This window comes from Mustela putorius, unplaced genomic scaffold, assembly GCF_011764305.1.
Source record: "Mustela putorius furo isolate JIRA1106 unplaced genomic scaffold, ASM1176430v1.1 tig00003898_pilon_pilon_pilon, whole genome shotgun sequence".
Lineage (NCBI taxonomy): Eukaryota > Metazoa > Chordata > Mammalia > Carnivora > Mustelidae > Mustela > Mustela putorius.
In genome coordinates this window covers 10,448,756-10,473,112 of record NW_025422047.1, presented here as the reverse complement: position 1 = coordinate 10,473,112, position 24,357 = coordinate 10,448,756, and the positions used below count along the sequence as shown (strand labels likewise).

Sequence of the window (24,357 nt, the reverse complement as noted above, 5' to 3'; positions counted from 1 at the left end):
CTTCGCCTCTCTCTGCCTGCCTCTCTGCCTACTGTGATCTCTGTCAAATAAATAAGTAAAATCTTTAAAAATAATAAAATAAAATAAAATGTTAATTTTATAATAGACAATTATGTGTTAATCAAGTAAATTTTTTTCAAAGATTTATTTATTTGACACAAGTAGGCAGAGCAGCAGGCAGAGGGAGAGGGAGAAGCAGGCTCCCCACCCAGCAGGGAGCCTGACTCCGAGCTGGATCCCAGGACCCTGGGATCATGACCTGAGCCAAAGGCAGCCACTTAACCAACTGATTCCAAGTTAATTTTTTTTTTTTTTTAAACTAGAGGAACTGGGGGACGAGCACAGGACAGCAGAAGTTTTGCATTTAAGACTTACTCAAGCTGTTAACATGATAGCCAAGTGTCTGGGACAATTAGAAAGTTGAGAGAGATACCAGACTACAGAGATTTAGTAATACAGATTTTGGAGCCACCAGGAAAGACATGACAAAGGGACTTTTACACGTCTTCAACTCTGTACAAATCAATCTACCCTGAAAAGATTTTCACTTGACTATGCTAATTTTCTATTATTCCTTTTCAGAGTTCTTCAACCACTGATTTTTATTGATTGCTTTCATTTCTTCCACTACCCTATTCTTTTTTATTCTATCAAAGTCTGTGTTCCTTCCTTATCTCATTGTTGAAGCTATTCTCTCAACTAATGGTACCCCAATTTCAAAATCAGTGGCCTTTTCTCTACTCCCATTCTTTTGAACTTACCTGCAAGAAGGCTGGTCAAACTCCGACCCATGAAACTCGTCTCTTAGCTTGTATTACCTTATACTATTTTTAGTCCTCTTCCCACTTCTCTATTTGTTTTATTTACCAAATACTTTTACCTCCCAACCTCACCCACTTTATCAAACTAAGGAAGAACCTATGCTCCAAAAACAAGAGAGAATTTGGTATTTATTTCTTTCTTCTTCTCACAAAATCTGTTTATTAACCCTAACCAGCTTCTAGTTACCATAGTATATTCATCTCCATTAATTGTCCTTACGGTATTTCTCAGGTCTTTGTCCTACTTTGCCAATAAGAAAATAAATTCAAGAACATTAACTTGGCTTTTCTCAATTTTGTAACCAACAAAATCAATCCATGGGGAATTATATGGACAATGAATGGAATTCAGTGTCTGTTTGTAATGCATAAAAAAATTAATGGGATTATTTTTTTTTAAAGATTTATTTAATTTATTTATTTGACAGACAGAGATTACAAGTAGGCAGAGAGGCAGGCAGAGAAAGAGAGGAGGAAGCAGGCTCCCTCTGAGCAGAGAGCCCAATGCGGGGCTCGATCCCAGAACCCTGGGATCATGACCTGAGCCAAAGGCAAAGGCTTTAACCCACTGAGCCACCCAGGCACCCCTGAATGGGATTATCCTAAGCAGATCCCTAGGAAGATATTTTTCCCAGTCTGAAAACTTTATTTATTTTTAGATTTTTAAAAAAGATTTTATTTACTTATTTGAGAGAGAGAGTGAGCAAGAGAGAGAGAAAGAACAGAGAGGGAGAGTCTGCTGAGCAAGGGGCCTGACGTGGTGATTCGATCCCAATACTACAGGATCATGACCTGAGCCAAAGGCAGATGTTTATCGACTGAGCCACCCAAGTGCCCCAGAAATTTTAAAAATAGTTAGAGGGATGGGGCGCCTGGGTGGATCAGTGGGTTAAGCCTCTGCCTTTGGCTCAGGTCCTGGGATCTCAGGGTCCTGGTATCAAGCCCCACATCAGGCTCTCTGCTCAGCAGGGAGCCTGTCTTCCCCTCTCTCTCTGCCTGCCTCTCTGCCTACTTGTGCTATCTCTCTCTCTCTCCCCTCCCCGGCCCCGTCAGATAAATAAATAAAACTTTAAAAAAAAAAAAGAGGGTGCCTGGGTGGCTCAGTCAGTTAAGCATCTGCCTTCAGTTCAGGTCATGATCCCAGGGTCCTGGGATCAAGTCCCACCTCTGGGCTCCCTGTGCAGCGGGGAGTCTGCTTCTCCCCCTGCCCCTCCCCCAGGCCCATGCTTGCCTGCTCTCGTGCTCTCTCTCACAAACATAAATAAAAATATTATAAATAAATAAACACAATCAGAAAACTAAGAATTTTGTGTCATCTTTTCATATTTACATTTAAAGGTATAACTGTTTCCTGGCAATTAATTTATGCTCAGTTGACTATTAATGAAATAAAAAATGTTTAAGTTCTAGAAAGCCAACAAAAATTTCTTGATTTCTAAAATTTGGAATCACAAAGTACAAAACTATAAATCTCAAGTAACATCTATAAAACATGTGGCTGTAGGCCATTCTCCTATAGACTATTTCAGTCAAGCTTTACTACTTTCAAAAAATTAACTTACCAAATCCCAAAGTCCAACTTGCCCAGATTTGGCCCCAGCTGCCACCAAAGTTCTAATTTCTGATGGGTGGAGAGCCACAGAAAATATTGCACCTCTGGTGACTTTATGAACAGTATCTCCATTAATGACCATGCCACTTAAATTGGCTTTATAGCTGAGGAAAAGAAGTTAAATTTTAGAAGTAAAACCAATCAGTAGTCAAAATAACTAAAAGATGACTCAAAAAATAAAAGAGACACAGTTAGTGAAAACAGTCAACCTCCTAATAATCAAGGAAATCAAATTAAAGAATGGGATACTATTTTTCACTTACAAAAGGTAGCAGGCTGCAGTTAAAACATACATTCACTAACAGTGCTAGTGGCAGAGTAAATTCATATGAGATTTTTAGAAGAAAAAGATTTTAGAAAACAATTCAGTAATGTATACTAAAGCCAGAAAAATGTCCCTTAATACTTGAGTCATTAATCTCACTTCTGGAATCTATCCTAAAGAATTAACCCACCATCACACATATACACTTTAATGTATGTACACATATAACTAAATACGCAACTAACCACACAAAACTAAACTGAATATAATTCCAAATACCAACAAAGTCAGAAAAAGTTAAGTAAATGAAATAGTATGCAATTAATCAATAAATTTAAAGACTCTAGTAACATAATATCAATGTTTTGTAACTATAATATTAATGAAATGCATAATGCAAATTTATATATACACTAAACTAAAAATGTACATGGATTCACTCATTTATTAAATAATGAGTGAACATATATCATGTACCAGGCACCATTTGGTTACTGAGACAAAATCCCAGCATTTAGGAAACTCGTATCATAGCGGTATTTCAAGTGGCAATAGTTGGAAGAAAATATACAAAAACAACAAATGCTAGGATAGAAATATTATAGGTAATCATTTCACTTCATTTTCAAAACTTCTTGTAATGGTATATGATCTTTATAATTTAAAGACTGTAGAAAATATAAATCAAAGGCATGGGATTTTTAACTCACCTTTTAATGTTAACTAACTCCTTCTCAGTATTCTTAATACTTGTCTGAAACAATGAAAAATACCAAAGTATTAAGTTAACATATGTACTGAAATTTCCTTAACAGATAATTCTAAAAGCCGTAAGCCCTCCCAAGTGATACCTTGCTCACTTCTGCCCAAGTCTGTAAAAATCTTTTAAATAGTTCACTGTCATCATCTTGATTTTCAGGAGTCATTTCTAAAGGCCCAGGAGGTAACAAAGGCTGTTATAAAAAATAAGAAAATAAAGACTAAAATGAGAAATAAAATGGATTGATTATTGCTCTGCCCTAGAATGTAAGTTTTTTAGTACTCTACTTTCAGTACCAATATAGGTGACACATCATTAGCATTCAAAAACAGTTGTTCAGTGAATGATTGCCAGGTATATCCTATAAACTAATAACATATATTACCCTATTTAATCCTCATAATAATCCAGTGAATGAGATACCACGTTTTAAAGAGATAATAATGAATCTTAGAGAAGTTACCTTGTCAAAAGTTACAATGCCAAGAACAGGAGTTGCTAGGAATGGATTCAGATTGGTTCAATTGCATTACTCAGAGCAAAGTTATTACTTTATGCCAGCAATTTTTTAAATCATAGGTTGTAACCCATGCATTGTGAAATCATTTCAATGTATTATAGCCAGCAATGTTTTAATGAAAAGCAAAAGAATAGAACATACAAAAAGTACATCACATGCAGTGAGTATTAAGTATCATTTCACAAGTGTTGCTTCAGTTGTGTGGCATTAATGAGTTAAATGTAAATAAATCTACCATGGGCGGAGGCTTCAGAAATACTGGAAAGCTACTCTCCCCAAGCACCTTAATTTGCAATTAGCTCCCAAAGCACCAATCTAATTAGTGTTACCTTCTAAAGTGTAATTAAGCACTTAGATAAAAGTATTAAAAACAGTGGGTGCACTTGAATAAAAAAATGATTAAAATATTATTTAGATAATAAACTTGGTAAGTATAAGTAAAACTCTTTCTATTCACTGATAGTACAAAGTTATACTACAGCAAGGGACCATCACCATTATCACATATTATGCATTATTAATAACATTAATACTACCATTTATTGTTTATTTACTAAGCCCTTAACACAGTATACAGAACTTTATAGATACTGTTTCACTTAACTCCCACAAATCCTCTTTGAAATTTCTGTACTGTTGCCACTTTAAATATGGGGAAACTGGGGCTCAGAAAGTTTAAGTAATTCACCCATAATTCCACAGCATTTAAGCCTACAAAAATTCAAACTAGTCTTTATGATTTTGACATTTTAATCATTAAACAAGAATCAGTCAAGTATGTACTTAATGAAGAACCTATTAAAGAAATTTAATGACCTTTAAAATCTAGTTTCAAACATTTCAAATTTTTCAGTATTTTATTGAGTAATATATTGTTTTTGCACTTTCTTACATTTTCATCTGCAATTACTGTTGGCTGGGCTGGGGGTGCTGGTAATGACACTCCTGAAGGATCTACTTTTAATAATCTCATTGACCTTCTACATCCAGTCCCATTTTCTTTCTTCTTTGGCTTTTTCCTAAAGGAGTAAGGGAAAAAAATTCAAGTTATAAAACAGTGATCTGTATTTGTTAATATTAAGGAGATAACTTCCAGGAATGTATCTCATAGATATACTCACACATTACAAAAATATACGTACATGACTACACTGATTCTAACTGAACATTTATGTTTCCATGCTTTTAAATAAAATCCTAAATGTTCACCATGGAGAGGTGAGAGGTGTTAAAACAAATCATGGTATACATCTCTAAGAGAATAATATGCAAACATAAGAAGAATGAAATAGACCTTTGCACACTGATATGACATGAATTATTCGATATAAGAAGGAAAAACAAGGTCCAGTACATGCTGAATATGCTTCCATTTTTTTTGAGAGAAAGTTATGTACACACATGTATTTGTACATACTAAGAATAGCTATTAAAGAATACACATGAAACTACTAACAGTGGTTTCTTCTAGGGAGAAGGCCTGGAGAACTAAGGTCTAAAATGGAAAAGAGATTTAAATGTTCCACTGCATTTCCTTCCATATAGTTTACTTTTTAAAATCATATACGTACCCTACTTCTTTTGTGCACTATTTTTTCATTTTAAAAAAGTAGTTCAGAACTTCCAGTTTCCAGTTCCACAAATAAGGAACTTGAAATTCACCACCCTGTCTTTTCAAGTAAAAAGGTAAACAGATTAACAAGTCAATAACTCTTCTAGGATCCTTAAGAGAAGCAAGGACACAGTGCAAACTGCTTTCTGTCCTCAATACTGGAGAGACAGGCAAATATAAGGAGTCATGGCCTACTGGAACAGAAAGTCAAGAACCAAAACCACAATGGGAACCAACGCCAAGGCAGGAAAACCTGAACTGTACTGACCAGATGCTGGAGGCTCAGCATGGACAAGTTAAAAACTCCAGAGTGGTCCACACAAAAACCTGCACATGAGTATATATAATAGCTTTATTCATAACTGTCAAAACTGGGAAATAGCCAAGATGTCCTCAACTGAAGATATATAAAGTACGGTAAATCCAAACATGGAATATTATTCAGCACTAAAAAGAAACAGGCTATCAAGCCATAAAAAGACATGGAGAAAACTTAAATGTCTATTACAAAGAGAAGGAAGTAAATCTGGAAAGGCTACATACTGTATGATCGCAAATACATGGCCTCCTATTAAAGGCAAAACAATGGAGACAAAAAAGATAACTGCCACAGTTGAGGGTGATAAGTTGATGAACAGAGAGAACACAGAGGATTTTTAGGGTGGTAAAAGTACTCTATACATTATAATAATGGATATGTATCATTATACATTTGTACAAACCCATACAACACACAACACCAAGAGTGAACTCTAAGGCCAACTATGGACTTTGGATGATTATGATGCATTAGTGTAGATTCATCCTTGGTAATTAATGTACACTACACTGACTGGTGCTGATAATGGGGAAAATTATACATGTGTGGGGGCAGAGGAATATACAGGAAATCTCTGTCCCCTCCTCTCAATTTTGCTGTATAACTGAAACTGCTCTAAAAAAGTCTTTCAAAAAAAAAAAAACCCTCAAGGGGGACTCACCCCTAGTATTTTGTGAGATTTACAACCAGGAACTCAAGTAGGTCTTCAGTAAATATCAGAGAAAAATCCCCTCAAGCTTCCCACAGTGGGAGGGGGAAAAGAACCATTTTTGAAATACACCAGAGCACTTTGTTCTTCTTAACAAGGCCTGCCCTCAGGAGAACTGGTTAACCAGAGCCTAATCTGCTAGGGTATTATCAGAGTTTAACGTCAGAGAAAGGAAATACCCAACTCCAGCCCATTCTTACCCTCCTCTCCCACCTAACAGGGGAGGAAAGAAAATAAAACACCATGAAATTCACAGCTCAAAAAACAAAGGCTCTCTAAAAGACTGAGACCTAATCACAGGACTATAGAACAGCTTTCTCTCCCCTTCCACAATTACTAAAGGCCTATTTACAACAGTTCCTTTTCCCTAATACATCATGTCCAGCTATCAAGAAAAAAATTACAAGGCACAATGAAAGACAAATAACACAATTTAAAGAGACAGAGCAAGCTTCTGGGGGCAGGCACCTGGGTGGCTCAGTCGTTAAGTGTCTGCTTTACGCTCAGGTCATGATCCCAGGGTCCTGGGATCAAACCCCACATCAGGCTCCCTGCTTAGCGGGAAGCCTGCTTCTCCCTTTCCCACTACTCCAGCCTTTGTTCCCTCTCTCACTGTGTGTCTCTCTGTCAAATAAATAGAATTTTTTAAAAATCTACTTTAGGGGCACCTGAGTGGCTCAGTGGGTTAAAGCCTCTGCCTTTGGCTCAGGTCATGATCCCAGGGTCCTGAGATCCAGCCCCACCTCGGCCTCTCTGGTCAGCAGGGAGCCTGCTTCCTCCTTTCTCTGCCTGCCTCTCTGCCTACTTTTGATCTCTGTCTGTCAAATAAATAAATAAAACCTTCAAAAAAAAATCTACTTTAAGTATAAAGACACATAAAGATTAAAAATAAATGAATGGATAAAAGTAGATCATGCTAAGACAAATGGAAAGAAAGCAGGAGTGACTATATTAATTTCAGACAAAACAGACTTCATAGCAAAGAAAGTTATCAGAGATAAAGAAAGGCATTACATAATGATAAAGGTCCAATTCTCCAAGACAGCATAACATAATGCACCTAACAACAGAAAATCAAACTATGTAAGGCAAAAACTAACAGAATTCCAAAAAGAAATAGGTGCCTCTACTATCTTAGTTGGAAGACTTAAACACTCCCCTGTTATAAATGGAGAGATCCAGCAGGCAGCAAATCAGCAAGGGCACAGATGAACTTGACATATACCATCCACAAACTAGATAAAACAAACATCTGTAGACCAGTTCATTCAAAAACAGAATACAAATCTTTAAAAAAAAAAAATTGTTAAAAAGAAAAGGGGAGAGGGTACCTGGGTGGCTCAGTGAGTTAAGCAGCAGCTTTCTGCTCAGGTCACGGTCCCAGAGTCCTGGGATGGAGCCTACATCAGGCTCCCTGCTCCATGGGGATCCCGCTTCTGCCTATGCCTCTCTCTCATGAATAAATAAATAAAATCTTTTTAAAAATTGTTTTATCTCAAAAACAAAATACACATTTCCTCTCAAGCTCAGATGGAACATTCACCAAGGCAGACCACATTCTAGATCATAAAACACACCTTAACAAATTTAAAAGTATAGAAATTTTAAAAAGAAGAAAATTTTACAATGTTTGCTCTCAGAACACAACTGAATTAAACCAGAAGTCAGTAAGATAAAGATACCTGGAAAACCCAAAATACATACAAATTAAACAACAAATAATACATGGGTTGAGAAGCCTGGATGGCTCAGTTGGTTAAGCATCTGCCTTTGGCACAGGTCATGACCCTCACATCGAGATCCTCATCAGGCCCCCCTGCTTGACAGGCAGCCTGCTTCTCCCTCTCCCTCTGCCTGCTTCTCCCCCGTGTATGCTCACACTTTCTGTCAAGTAAATAAATAAAATCTTTAAAAAAACAAAACAAAACTCATCCACATTACTGATTATATGAAAGCATTTTGTGTACATTTGCTTTTTTTTTCTTATCTTTTCATCCTTACTTAGGTTTCCCTCGTCAAGACAATCCCAAGTTCCTGTTTTCTTCTCTGCCACTTGAGGAATTCTATTACTTTTTCAGTCAGGTGCCTTCATTATACTGACCCCAAGGCATCCTGAATGAGACTGGGATGATTCTAAGGATCATCGCTAAGTGAAATAGAATCCTCCCCAGTTCTGTTCAGGCTCATGTCCTCTCTACCACTCCAACCCTTCAAACAAGTTATTAAAACATCCTCCAGGTAATTAACTTGTCTTCTCACCCCACCCTGGAAAATATAGCCTCAGTCCCTGGTCATCCATTGGAATAATCCAATTCAATGAAATAACACATACAAGGGCACTGGGTGGCTCAGTTGGTTAAACATCTACCTTCAGACCAGGTCATGATCCCACGGTCCTGGGATCAAGCCACACCTCAGGCTCCCTGTTCAGCGGGGAGTCTGATTCTCCCTCTGCCCTGCTTGTGCTCTGCTCCCTCTTTCTCTCTCTCTCGCTTGATCTCTCTCTCTCTCTCTCAGGTAAATAAATAAAATCTTTGGGGCACCTGGGTGGCTCAGTGGGTTAAGCCTCTGCCTTCGGCTCGGGTCATGATCTTGGGGTCCGGGGATGGAGCCCCGCATTGGGCTCTCTGCTTGATGGGGAGCTTGCTTCCCCCTCTCTCTCTGCCTGCCTCTCAACCTGCTTGTGATCGCTCTCTCTCTGTCAAATAAATAAACAGAATCTTAAAAAAAAAAAAAATTAAAATAAATAAAATCTGTTTTTAAAAAAAGGGGGGGAAGAAAACAATCTGTTAAATCTCAAAAGGATATAAAAAATATTTTTACCTAAATGAAAATGAAAACACAACCTAATAAAATATGTGGGATGTAGAGAAAGCAGTGCTTACAGGGAAATTTGTAACAGTGAGTCCACAGATTAGGAAAGAAGGTCAAAAATCAATCATCTAAGTTTCCAACTTAGGAAAACTAGAAAAAGAAGAGCAAATTAATCCAAAGTAAGGAAAAGAAAAGAAATAATAAAAGTTGAACAAATCAATAAAATTAAAAACAGGAAATCACCTGGGGCAGGGTGATGCGGGAGTAAATCAGCAAAACCAAAAGCCAGTTCTTCAAAAACACCAATAAAATTTGGGGCATGTGGGTAGATCAGTTGTTTAAGTGTCCAACTCTTGATTTCAGGTCAGGTCATGATCTCAGGGTCTTGAGATCAAGCCCCATGTCCAGCTCCATGCTCACCAGAGTCTGCTTGAGATTCTCTCTCTCTCCCTCTGCCCCTCCCCTTGCTTGTGCTTGGCTGGTCTCTAATTAATTAATTAATTAATAGATAGAGAGATAGATACCAACAGGGGTGTCTGGGTGGCTCAGCCAGTTAAGCATCTGCCTTAGGCTCAGGTCATGATCTCAGGGTCCTCTCTGCTCAGCAGCAAGTTCGCTTCCTCTCCCTCTGTGATCTCTCTTGCTCTTTCTCATTCTCACTCTCTCTCAAATAAATAAAGTCTTAAAAAAGTAAAAAATTAAATTAAATTTTAAAAGACCAATAAAATCAGGGTTCCTAGGTGGTTCAATCAGTTAAGTGTCTGCCTTCAGCTCAGGTCGTGATCCCAGGAGTCCTAGGATCAAGCCCAGCACTGGGATCCCTGCTCAGTGGAGAGCCTGCTTCTCTCTCTCCCTCTGCTGCCATTCTGCCTACTTGTGCTCTCTCTGTGTCAAATAAATAAATAAAATCGTTTTTTAAAAAAGACCAATAAAATCAATAAACCTCTAGAGAAGGCTAACTAATAAAAAAAATTAACAGTATCACAAAGGAAAGAGGGGTCTCACTATGGATCCAACAGACATTAAAAATAAAGGAATGATAAAAAAATAAAAATAAAAAAAATAAAGGAATGATATGAACAACTCTATGCCCACATATTTGATAACCTAGATGAAAGACAAGTCTTGGAAAGACTCAACTGCTAAACTCACAATCTGAATTAGAAATAGATAATCTGAATAGGCTTACACCTATTAAGGAAATTATACAATAATTAATAATCTTCCAAAACAGAAAGCACCAGGCTGACATAGGTTCACTGGTGAATTTTACCAAACATATAAGAAAGAAATTATAACAATTCTCTACAACCTCTTTTAGAGGATAAAAGCAGAGAGAATCTTACCTACCTCATTCTAGAAGGTCAGCATGACCCTAATACCAAAACCAAAGATATTATAAAAAAGAAAACTACAGACCAATAATCTCTCATGAGCAGATGCAAAACCCTCAAATATTAGTACAAGGAACCCAACAATGTACAAAAAGTATTACAAGCCACAAACAAGTGGGATATATTCCAGGTATGCAAGATTGGTTCAACACTCAAAAATCACTTATTGTAATCTATCAAAAAATCATTCAATGTAATCCATCACATTAATAGGCTAAAAAATCAAAATCACACAATCCCATCAACTAACGTAGAACAGGCTTCTAACTAAATCTAACACCCATTCGTGATTTAAAAAAAAAATCTCAGTAGAGGGGAACTTTCCAAACTTGACAGAGAGTACCTACAGAAAACTTAGAGCTAATGTCATACTTAAATGGTGAGAAACACCAAGCCTTCCCACCAATAAGGTATAAGATAAGATGTCCTCGCTCACCATTCCTTTTCAACCTTATGCTGGAAGTTCTAGCTAAAGCAATAAGACAAGAAAAGAAAAGAAACAGTACACAGATTTGAATGAAAAAAATAAAACTATATTTGTTCAAGAGTTTCCAGTTGGGGACACCTAGAGGCTCAGTCAGTTAAGCATCAGGCTCTTGGTTTTGGCTCAGGTCGTAATCTTGGAATCATGAAAACAAGCCCCAAGTCAGTCTCTGCACTGGACATGGAGCTTACTTAAGATTCTCTCCCTCTCTCTCTGCCCCTCCCCCTCCTCACATGCACACTCTCTCAATAAATACTTTTTAAAAAAATAAAAATAAGAGTTTCCAGGTTGGTGAACACATGGATGTGCTGGAAGAATAGCAGTGAGAGAGTGCTCTGAGAGGACATGGACGCTCTATACCATTTCCCCATGCCTTGCCCTATGCATCTCTTCCTTTAGCTGTTCTAAGTTATATCCTTTTATAATAAACCAGTAATCTATTAAGTTAAAAAAAAAAAAAAAAAAGCTGGGACACCTGGGTGGCTCAGTTGGTTGGGTGACTGCCTTTGGCTCGGGTCATGATCCTGAAGTCCCACATCAGGCTCCCTGCTCCTTGGGGAGTCTGCTTCTACCTCTTACCTCCTTCCCTCTCATGCTCTCTCTCTCTCTCAAATAAATACATAAAATCATTTTGTTTTAAATTATTTTTAAATTTAAAAAAAAAAAGCTGCAGGGGCACATGGGTGGCTCAGTTGGTTAAATGTCCTGGGATCGAGCCCCACATCATGCTCCTTACTCAGCTAGGAACCTGCTTCTCCCTTCCCTCTGCTTGCCACTCCCCCTGCTTAGGCTCGCTCATGCCCTCTCTCTCTCTGCATCAAATAAATAAATAAAATCTTAAAAAAAACAGAGCTTGCATTTGCTCATAGATGACATGATAGTCTATGTAGAAAATCTTTTCAACAAATGGTGCTAGAACAAATGGACAACCACATTTAAAAAAAAAAAATCAATCTAGGGGCACCTGGGTGGCTCAGTCAGTTAAGCGTCTGCCTTTGGCTCAGGTCACGATCATCGAGCCCTGCATCAGGCTCCCTGCTTAGCGGGGAGCCTGCTTCTTCCTCCCTCTGCCTCTTCCCTGGCTCATGCTCACTCTGTCTCTCTCACTCATCTCTTCCCCAATAAATAAATAAATAAATAATCAATCTAGACACAGCTTTACCTCCATCACAAAATTAACCCAAAACAGATCACAAATCTAATGTAAAATGCAATACTATAAAACTTGTAGAATCGAAAATCTAGGTGACCTTGGGTATACTAATGGTTTTTGGAATAAAACACCAAAAACATAATCCATGACAGAAAAAATTGATGAAGTAAACTTCATTAAAATTAAAAACTTCTGGGACGCCTGGGTGGCTCAGTTGGTTAAGCAGCTGCCTTCGGCTCAGGTCATGATCCCAGCATCCTGGGATCGAGTCCCGCGTCGGGCTCCTTGCTCGGCGGGGAGCCTGCTTCTCCCTCTGCCTCTGCCTGCCATTCTGTCTGCCTGTGCTTGCTCTCGCCCTCTCTCTCTCTGATAAATAAATAAAATCTTAAAAAAAAAAAAAAGAAAAAAAAATTAAAAACTTCTGTTCTGCAAAAGACACTGTCAAGAGATGAGAAAACAAGCCACAGACTGGGAGGAAATATTTGCACATCTGTAAAGTACTGTTATCCAAAATATACAAAGAACTCTTAAAACTTAAAATAATAAAAAACAAACAACTTAATTAAAAAATGAGCCAAAGATTTTAACAGATAGTTCACCAAAGTAATATACAGATAGCAATAAGCATATGAAAAAATGCTCTACCTCATATTATCAAAGAAACAGAAATTAAAAGAACAATGAGATATACCAATACATACTTATTAGAAGGGCCAAAATCCAGAACACTGACAACAGCAAATGCTCGTGAAGATGTGAAACAACAAGTTTAAGATTACAGTTTCTATTATTTTACCATGGTAACAATTTTTTCAAATTATAAATAACTCAGTAATACATCATGGTATAAGCACTGTAAACCAAATCTTTTACCTTTTGGATTCAGGAGGCTGCCTCTTTTTTATCATTTCACGGAGCCTTGCAGCTGACTGCAAAATATACAAAACATACATGTAAAGATACTACCTTATAAAATATTAAGTAAGCTGTTTTATCAACACTGAACTAAGATCTATATAGGAAATAAAGATCCCTAAGATATAATACCTGCTCTTGGTAACAGACATGAGACAAATAAACCATGAATAATAAAAGTAAGTAAATAATAACATCTAAAGAACTGGAGGACTCGGTTAAACATTAGACTTGATCTGGGCTCAGGTCTTGACCTCAGGGTCAAGAGTTCAAGCCCCACATTGTATTTACATTCTGATACCTTGGACCAGGTTGCTAATGAGTTTACATGATTGAACATTAAACATTTAATCAAATATACTATCATGAATTAAAACATGATAGTTTAACTTCTGCTATAGGCAATTCTATTTTGATATTTTCCAGAAAAGCTGTATTACACTTCTATAAATCAAATCATAATTTCTGGTAACTAAAATCAAAATCAGAGATACTTTGTTTAAATTTCTGATGACTTTTCAACTTTTAGTAACTTAACAATTTAGTCCCTTATATTAAGTTACCCACCCTTCCCTCAAGATGCAAATACATGCTGAATATTTGAGAATGTGTAATCAAAGGTATCAAGTAATTATTTAATAAAGCCAAGGGCTTGTTACCTTTTGAAGGAAAATATCACACACCTTCCTGAAAGGCTACCTCACACAGGGTGATCTCACACACAGAAGTTTCACCCACAGTGTGAAGACACAATGTAAATTACACATTTAGTTATGATTATAAAACATTACCATACATTGGCCATTTATCCTTTTTTTTTAAGATTCTGAATTTATTACCATTTTTGAAAGCTCTTATTTATCTGATGGAGAGAACACAAGCAGGGGCAGTGGCAGTCAGAGGGAGAGGAAGCAAGCTCTCTGCTGAACAGGGAGCCTGACGTGGGGATCCAGCCCAGGATCCTGGGATCACGACCCAAGCCAAAGGCAGATGCTCAACCAACTGAGCCACCCAGGTGCCCCTGGCCATTTATCCTTAAAGCTCACTATACAAAGCATATTTTCATCTATTCTTTAGGATTTAAAAAAAAGACGGGCGCATGCGTGGTTCAGCTAGTTAAGTGTCTGCCTTCAGTTTAGGTCATAATCCCAGGGTTCCCTGCTCAGCAGGAAGTCTGCTTGTCCCTCTCTCTTTGCCCTTTCCCCCACTTCCACTCATGCTCTCTCCCCCTCTCAAATAAATAAATAAATCTTAGTGAAAAAAAGGATTGGGGGAGGGGGAGAAGGCTTGTCCTCTCCTCTACCACACATCCCTCAACCCATTCCTCCTATTTCCCCTTTATCCTTTAGAGGAAGCAACCACTTGGAACATACACTGTTCCCCTGAATGCAAGATAACCTTTCATAAGACACCATTATCTTATGCACCAACAAAAGGAAGAGCTGCCAGTTACAGTTTCAAGATGTCAATTTCAAAAGCATTAAAATGAAAAAAACTAGAATCAATAAAATATGGTAACCTCCTCTTACTAAACACAAAACTCAGTCCTAATTTTACCCTCCCTTATCTAATATATGAAACCTGATACTATGAGTATTTTATTGACCTATGGGCAAGAGGAATGGCATCTTGCTCTTAATTAGAAATTCCACACAAACCTCAGACAACTGAAGAGAAGCAAAAAAGTTTGCATTTTCTGATATGTTCTTCAGTCTCTTCCTTTCATACGGTGACAATCCTGAAAATTCATCCTATGAAATTACACCAAAAAAAATTCTGTTACTTTGCATGATCCACAGGAAAGCACCTCAAAAAACTAGGTGTTGAATTCTCAAATGTATACTTTCCTTCAAATAGTACCTGCTTTATTCATTACATGCTTTCTTACCAATTTGCACACAATCTTTGCTGCACTGGATACCAAATGTAAGAGTTTGAATTTGGGATAATCACAAAGTATCTACATGGCTTCCTAATTAAATAACAAGGGACAGAGCAGAAGTCAAGTAGTATATCCTAAAAGCAAATTATTTCCTATTGGTCATAAATCGTACCATTATTCACAGTTATCTTTTTATTAAACAAAAAGAGAAATCAGTAACATAAAATTTTAAATTCATTCAATGAGTTAAGGAAACTTAGATAAAAGAACAACAGGCGCGCCTGGGTGGCTCAGTGGGTTAAAACCTCTGCCTTCGGCACTGGTCATGATCCCAGGGTCCTGGGATTGAGCCCCCAACTGGGCTCTCTGCTCGGCAGGGAGCCTGCTTCTGCCCCCCAACCCTCCCACCCCCCTCTGCACCTCCCTCTCTGCCTACTTGTGATCTTTGTCTGTCAAATAAATAAACAAGATCTTTAAAATAAAAAAAGAACAACAACAACAACAGAGATATAGGCACAGGCAGAAAAGACAATAAAACCAGACAAGCTCGGAGGTCCAATATCCAACTAATAGTTATAGAGGTAAAAAAGAGGAGCAGAGAAAATGGAGGACAAAGTTATTAGAGAAATAATATAAGAAGGTTTCTTGAAACTAAAGACATGCATTTCCATATTAAAAGAACCCAATGAGTATGCAGAACAACAAATGAAAAAAGATCAAAGCTTACACACATCACAAAATTTCTTAACACCTGAGGTAACTAAGGTTAAAAAAAAAAAAAGTTTGCAGATAAAGGTAAAAGATCATGAAGAGGGGCGCCTGGATGGCTCAGTGGGTTAAGCCTCTGCCTTCCGCTCAAGTCATGATCTCAGGATCCTGGGACTGAGCTCCACATCACACTTTCTGCTCAGCGGGATGCCTATTTCCCCCTCTCTCTCTGCCTGCCTCTCTGCCTACTTGTGATCTCTCTCTGTCAAATAAATAAATAAAACCTTTTAAAAAATAAATAAATAAATGAAACCTTTTAAAAAAATCATTAAGAAACAAGAATCAGAATGTCACTTCTCAATACTGAGGGGGAGCTAGAAGACAATGGAAGAGTGTATTTAAAATTTTAAGGAAAAATCACTTTCAACCTACAATTCTAAACCCAGTTAAGCTATCAATCAAATGTACAGCATAAACACTTTTCAGACATGTCAATTACCTCTCCTACACCTTTTCTCAGGAAGTTATAAGCTGCACTTCAAAATAAGAGAATAAACTTTATTTTTTTTTAAGATTTTATTTATTTATTTAACAGACAGAGATCACAAGTCGGGAGAGAGGCAGGCAGAGAGAGGGGGATGCAGGCTCCCTGCCGAGCTGAGAGCCCGAGGGGCTTGATCCAAGGTCCCTGGGATCATGACCTCAGCTGAAGGCAGAGGCTTAACCCACTGAGCCACCCAGGTGCCCCAAGAGAATCAACTTTAAAAAAAGATCCAAGACAGTATCCAGGGTACAGAAGTTCCAGATCAGGAATGATAAAAGAAATCCAAAGGAAAATGGTAAAAGGCAGGCCAAGAAAGGGTTAAACAATCTAGAATGAAATAAGAAGATGGAGGTGCTCAGGAAATGTTTCATGAAAAAAACCATATAGATATATGAAGCCATAAAAATTCTGTTACAACTCTGCTAGAGCTTAGGCTATACCAAGTAAGGATGTGAGAAAGGGAAGGAGTGGGTAGGCACATATGTGTATAAGGTATAGCCTGAATGAAACAAGTCCTCATCTTCCATGTTAAATCAACAGATAATATTGAAGGGATAAAAGCTAAAAAGGGTTAAAGTATAATTTGTCTACTGGGGAGCACCAATCACAAATAGAAAAGTTATGTGGCAGAAATTGCTGAGTGTTCTGATTTGTTTCTGAGTATGTATGTGTGCACATATGGAACTACCTTTCTGTGTGAATACATATACACATACAATTGTGGAATTGTATTACTTATATGTGGATGTACATGTATGTATTACTTTGACCAAAATAAAAAATATTCCTCACACACACAAAATAACAGCAGCAGTAAACGTAAAAGTTTTATTGTGTCATTGCCTTTACAAATGCTTTTCAGGGAAAAACATCACCACCACCATCATCAAGGACTTCATAAGATTCTATTTTAAAATCAAAGAAACAAAATTAAATGATTAAGAAAACTAAGAAAAATAATCAGTATTTTTAAGTGGTATGTGTAATTCAAACCATTTTTACCCATCACCCACCTCTCAAAAACTTGCAACACGTAACAGGAAGACCAAGCAAACAACCTCAGAAAAAGTGGGCTCTTGAAGTAAACATATATAGCAAATAAACATTTTTTTAAAACTTCATTATCTTCAGAAACGCTTAAGAAGTTACTGTAGCCATAAAACAAGGGGTAATGTGTTTTTTAAAAAATCAAAGTAACCTGAATTTAAAACTTGCCTGATGCCAAAAATTCACAAAATGTATGAATCCATTTACATAACATTCTCAAAATGACAAAACTGTAGAGATAAAAAATTAGCAGTTGCCAGGGCCTAAGAAGAGTGAGAGGGAGGGCTATAGGCCTAACTACAAAGAAGTATCTTAGGGTGCCTGGATGGCTCAGTCCCTAGAGCATGCAACCCCTGACCTTAAGGTAGTGAGTTCAAACCCCACACTGGACCCTACTTAAATTTAAAAAAAGAAAGAGCCCAAGGGAAATTTTTGTGGAGATGGAATATTTCTGTATCTTGATTATGGTGGTAGTTATAGTAATCAACATGTGATAAAGTGACAAAGAATTATACACATGCCTTGTATGATGTGAATTTCCCCATTATGATACTGTGATATAGTTATATAAGATGTATCCACAGGGAAAAAGTGGGTGAAAGGTACATGATACCTCTCTGTACTATTTCTGCCAATTGTTATACATCTATAATTACTTGGAGATAAACACTTTTTGAAAACAGATGTTTCTCACAGCTAACAACATACTTAATGGCAAAAGACTGAAAGCTTTTCCCCTAATGCTCAGGAACAAGAAAATATGTCTGCTCTTGCTATTTCTATTCAACAGTATACTAGAGATTCTAGGACAATCAGGACAGGATGACTAGAAAAAAAATAATATTAAAAAACATTCAGACTGAGGGAATCCTGGGTGGCTCAGTCGTTAAGCATCTGCCTTCAGCTCAGATCATGATCTCAGGGTCCTAGGATCAAGCCCTGCGTTGGGCTCCCTGCTCCACAGGAAGCCTGCTTCTCCCCCTCCCACTTGCCCTGCTTGTGTTCCCTCTCTCACTGTCTGTCAAAGCAATAAATAAAATCTTTTAAAAACAAACAGGGGCGCCTGGGTGGCTCAGTGGTTTGGGCTGCTGCCTTCGGCTCGGGTCGTGATCTCAGGGTCCTGGGATCGAGCCCCACATCGGGCTCTCTGCTCCGCAGGAAGCCTGCTTCCCTCTCTCTCTCTCTCTCTCTCTGCCTGCCTCTCTGCCTACTTGTGATCTCTGTCTGTCAAATAAATAAATAAAATCTTTAAAAAAAAAAAAAAATACAAAAATCGGCTATAAAGGGGCACCTGAGTGGCTCATTGGGTTAAGCCTCTACCTTCAGCTCAGGTCATGATCTCAGGGTCCTGTGATCTGCACCCACCAGCAACTGCATCTCGGGCCCTCTGCTCAGCAGGGAGTCTGCTCCCCACCCCCACCTCCCTGCCTCTCTGCCTACTTGTGATCTCTGTCAAAAAAATAAATAAAATCTTTTTAAAAAATCAGCTATATGTCTATACACTAACAATGAACAATCAGAAAATGATTTTAAGAAAACAACACCATTCATAATAGCAGAGCTCTGTCGGTTGAGCATCTAACTCCATCTTGGCTCAGGTCATGATCTCACAGTTGTGACATAGAGTGCCCCTTCCAGCTCTGTGCCTCCACATGGAGGCACAGATCTCTCTGCCTGAGATCTCTCTCTGCCTCTGCCACATCCCCCCTCTCACACTCACATGTGTGAGTGCTCTCTCTCAAAATAAATAAATAAATAAATTTAAATTAACAACTTTTGGGGTGCCTGGGTAGCTCAGTTGATTAAGCGTCTGCCTTCAGCTTGGGTCATGATCCTGGGGTCTGGGATCAAGCCCCACATTGGGCTCCCTGTTCAGTGGGGAGTCTACTTTTCCCTCTTCCTCTAACTCTCCCTCCACTTGCGCACACGCACGGTCTCTCTCTCTCTCTTGTGCTATCTTGAATAAATAAATAAAATAGACCACAAGTATGCCGAGAAGCAGGCGGTAGCGGGAGGGGGGAGAAGGAGGCTCTCTACCGAGCAGAGAGCCCCATGTTAGGTTCGATCCCAGGACCCTGAGATCATGATCTGAGCCAAAGGCAGAGGCTTTAACCCACTGAGCCATCTGGGCCCCCCTATATAAATAAAATTTTAAAGAAATAAAATCATTAACAACTTTTGTATGTCAAAGGACATTATCAAGTACATGAAAATAAAGTATAAAAAATGGGAGAAAATACTTGCAAGTGATATATCTAATAAGGGTTTAATGTCCAGAATATATAAAGAACGCTTATAATTCAAAACAAAGTTACAATTTAATTTTCCAAATGGCAAAGGGCTCGAAGAGATATTTCTCCAAAACACAAATGGCCAATAAGTACATGTAAAAATGCTCAACATTACTGATCATTAGAAAAACAAAAATCAAAACCATAGTGAGACACCACATCACATCCACTAAAATGGTTATAATCAAAAAGACAAGGAGCACCTGGCTGGCTCATTGGCCCTAGAATTTACTCAATTAAAAAATAAAATAAAATACTGGGGTGGGGGGTGCCTGGGTGGCTTAGTCATTTAAGCATCTGACTTCTTGATTTCAGCTCAGGATCTTAGAGTTATGAGATTGAGACTGGGTCAGGCTCCATTGTTGAGCATGGAGCCTGCTTAAGATTCTCTTTCTCCCTCTCCCTCTGCCCCTATGTCCCTCCAAAATTTTTAATTAAAAAAATATGAATAATTAAGGACATTATGTTAAATGAAATAAACCAGTCACAAAAAGACAAATCCCATGATTCCACTTTTATGAGGTACCTATTCTAGTCAAATTCAAAGAGACACAAAGTAGAATGGTAGCTGCCAGGGGATGGCAGGAGGATTGAAATGGGAAGTTATTTAATGGCACAGAGTTTCAGTTTTTCAAGATGAAAGGGATTTTGGAGATTGGTCTCACAATAATATAAATAAACAACATAAAGTACTACACTGTACCTTTAAAAATGGTTAAGGTGCCAAATTTTATATTGTGTATTTTACGATCAACTTTTTTCAATTTTTAGGAAAGATAAATAACAAGTATTGGCAAAGGTATCAAGGAAGTAAATTCTTCATGCATTGCTACTGGTATGTAAAAATGATGCAGTCAGTCTGGTAAACAATTTGACAGTTTCTCAATAAGTTAAACACAGTTGATCATATGACCCAGCAATTTCACACCTGGGTATATACCCAAAATAATGGGAAACATATGTTCAGCAAAACACATAAGCAAAAGTTTGTGGCAGCAATATTAATAACAGCAAAAAAGTGGGAACCCAAATGTTCACCAACTGATGAATGGATAAGCGAAATGTGGTAGAGCCGTACAATGGAATATTAGTTACATGAAAAGGAATCAAGTACATACTACAACATGAATGAACCCTGAAAACATTATGCTAAGTCAAAGACAGATGCAAGAAGCTACATATCATATGATTCCAATTATATGAAATGTGTGGAATAGGAAAATCTATAGAGAAAGAAAGTAGATTTATGGTTTCCAGGACTGGGTTAAGGAAGTGAAGGAGTTGGTAGTCACTGCTAATGGGTACAGGTTTCTTTTCATAGTGAAAAAAATGTTCTGAAACTGGATAGCAGGGATGATTTTACAATCTCATATATATACTAAAAACTACCGAACTGTATGCTTTTAAATAGCGAATTTTATGTTATGTGAATTTTATCTCAATTAAAAAAATAAATATATGCTTGATGACAGAAACTAGATATATGCATAATCTCAAAGTATCTCCCTCAAAATATTTACTAATTACGAAGGGGAAAATATTGTTTCCATTGGAGAATCCTGACAAAGACCACCTTAGCCAAGGAGGGTACATTCACTTCTGTAGTACTCCTCCCAAAAAATGCAAAACCTTAATCTAATTATGAGAAAATAGCAGAAAAACCCAAATTGAGGAACATTACACAAAATAACTATTCAGTACTCTTCAGAAGTGCCAAGGTCATGAATCACTGAGGAACTGTCACAGATTGAAGGAGACTACACAAACATGGCTATTAAATGCACTGTGCAATCCTAGACTAAATACTGGAACAGAGTAAGGGCATTAGTTTAAAAAAAATGGTGAAATCCTAATAAATTCTGTACTGTAGTTAATATTATTGTAACAAGGTTTATTTCTTAGTTTGGTAAGCATTCTACAGTTATGTATGATATTAATACAAGAGGAAGCAGGTGAATGAAGTATCAGAATTCTCTACCATTTTTGCAACTCTTCTATAAGCCCAAACTGTTCTCAAAACTTAAAACTGTTAAGAAATGCTCTGTGATGGCCGCCTGGGTGGCTCGGTGGGTTAAGCCTCTGCCTTTGAATCAGGTCATGATCCCAGGGTCCTGAGATCCCATGCTCTGCTCAGCAGGGAGGCTGCTTCCCTTCTCTCTCTCTCTCTCTGCCTGCCTCTCTGCCTACTTGTGATCTCTCTCAGTCAAATAATAAAATCTTAAAAAAAAAAAAAAAAAAAAAAGAAAGAAAGAAAGAAAGAAATGCTCTGTGAAGTTAAAATATTTTTTTAATGTAAAGATTTTTATTTATTAATTTGTCAGAGAGAGAGAGAGAGCACAGCAAGGAGGAGCATCAGGCAAAGGGAGAAATTGAGCAAGGCCAAATTGGGGGACTCCATCCCAGGACCCTGGGATCATGACCTGAGCCGAAGGCAGATATTTAACTGACTGAACCACCCAGGAGTCCCTGGAAGTTAAAATACTTAATAAAAGTGCTTGAAGGGGCACCTGGGTGGTTCAGTCGGTTAAGTGGCGGCCTTCGGCTCAGGTCATGATCCTAGTGTCCTGGGATCACACCCCATGACTGGGCTCCTTGCTTGGCAAGAAGCCTGCTTTTCTCCCTCCCTCTGCCTGCCTGCAGCTCCTCCTGCTTGTGCTCCCTCTCTCTCAATCTCTCTCTGTTAAAAAATAAATAAATAAAATCTTTTTTTTTTTAAGTGCTTGGAGACAAAATTTAGCAAGTTTCCCAAAAGATACAGTAGATTTTTTTTTTTAAGATTTATTTATTCATTTTAGAGAGGGAGTACAAGTAGGGGGAGGATCAGAAGGAGAGAATCTCAAGCATCTCCCCACTGAGCACAGAGTCCAGAGGCTGGGCTCAATCTCCCCTTCCAAGAGATCATGACCTGAGCTGAAACGAAGAGTCAGATGCTTTAATCACCTGAGCAACCCAGGCGCCCCTAAAATTTTTGACTTACAGGCAAAGACACTTGTCTATAATGTGACAAAAGCCTTCCCTCATTTGGGGAAGAAATAAGCTTATAAATAAAATATTGTTTTGGGTGCCTGGGTGGCTCAGTGGGTTGGGCCTCTGCCTTCGGCTCAGATCATGATCTCAGGGTCCGGGGATCGAGCCCCGCGTCAGGCTTTCTGCTCAGCAGAGAGCCTGCCTCCCCCTCTCTCTGCCTGCCTCTCTGCCTACTTGTGATCTCTATGTCAAATACATAAATAAAATCTTTTAAAATATATATATACATAGTTTCTAAAGCGTGGTACCATAAAGCCTTGGTCATTTTGCTCCAAAAAGATAACTAATGAAAAGAAAAAGAATAAAATGTCCCATAAAGATGTTAGACCTTGGGATACCTGGCTGGCTCAGTCAGTGAAGCATCTGTCTTCCCTGAGGTCATGATTCTAGGGTCCTAGAATCAAGTCCTGCATCTGGCTCTTTGCTCAGCAAGGAGTCTGCTTCTCCCTCTGTCTGCCACTCCCCCTGCTTGTGCCCCCTCTCTCTCTCTGACAAATAAATAAATAAAATCTTAATTAAAAAAAAAAGGATGCTAGAACCTTCAGCTTAAAACCTTCAATTTAAATATATGCTGGGCATGTATGACTCTGCTTGATTAATTTCAGTACTTTAATTCCTAATGTTCTAACTTCTGACCGTGCTTCCTTAGATCAAACTAAAATATCAATATATGAAAGGACAGAGAAGATCTGGGGAGTGACTGGACGGCTCAGTTAGTATAGTATGTGTCTCTTGATCTTGTGGTTTTAAGTTTGAGGCCCACATTGGGTATAGAAATTACTTAAAGATAATAAAAATCTTGAAGAAAAAAAAAGGTACAGAGTGTGTGTGTGTATCCATATATACGATGGAATATTATCCAGCCACGAAAAAGAATGAAATCTTACCATTTGCAACAACAGGGATGGAGCTTGAGAATCTAAGACTCTAAGTATAATCAGTCAGATAAAGGTAAGTACCATATGATTTCACTCATATATGGAATTTAAGAAACAAAACAAATAAGCAAAGGGAAAAAAGAAAGAGAGAAAACCCAAGAAACAGATTCTTAACTATAGAAAACAGATGGCTGCCTGAGAAGAGGTGGGTGGGGGGATGCGTGAAATAGGTGAAGGGAAGGGGATTAAGAGTACACTTATCATGATGAACACTGAGTAGTGTACAGAATTGCTGAATCACTATATGGTACACCTAAAACTAATGTAACATTTTATGTTGACTGTAACGGAAATTAAAAAAAAAAATTAAAAAATTTTTTAAATAAACCTTAAAAAATAAAATCTACTTCACACTAGCCTCATATACTCAGAATCATATAGTCAAAGAGGCCAAACAGATAATCTAATCCAGTGGTTCTCAAAATGACATTCCAGACCAACAACACCAGCAATCTCTAGGAAACTATGTTGGACATGCCAATTCTTTTTTTTTTTTTTTTTTTTTTAAGATTTTATTTATTTGTCAGAGCGAGTGAGCGCGA

General features: G+C 37.9%; 1 protein-coding gene across 3 annotated transcripts in view; it reads right to left on the bottom strand.

The window, feature by feature from the left end:
* Window positions 1-24,357, bottom strand: part of WDR76 (WD repeat domain 76) — a 64,644-nt gene that overhangs the window by 34,952 nt on the left and 5,335 nt on the right. For all 3 annotated transcript variants that reach the window (XM_004751273.3, XM_045067945.1, XM_013055497.2), the window contains 6 exons: window positions 15,037-15,129; window positions 13,337-13,392; window positions 4,871-4,997; window positions 3,550-3,651; window positions 3,409-3,452; window positions 2,384-2,537 (listed from right to left, as the gene is read on the bottom strand). In XM_004751273.3, the coding sequence (XP_004751330.3) occupies window positions 2,384-2,537; window positions 3,409-3,452; window positions 3,550-3,651; window positions 4,871-4,997; window positions 13,337-13,392; window positions 15,037-15,129 (576 nt within the window). The remainder of the gene's footprint in view (window positions 1-2,383; window positions 2,538-3,408; window positions 3,453-3,549; window positions 3,652-4,870; window positions 4,998-13,336; window positions 13,393-15,036; window positions 15,130-24,357) is intronic.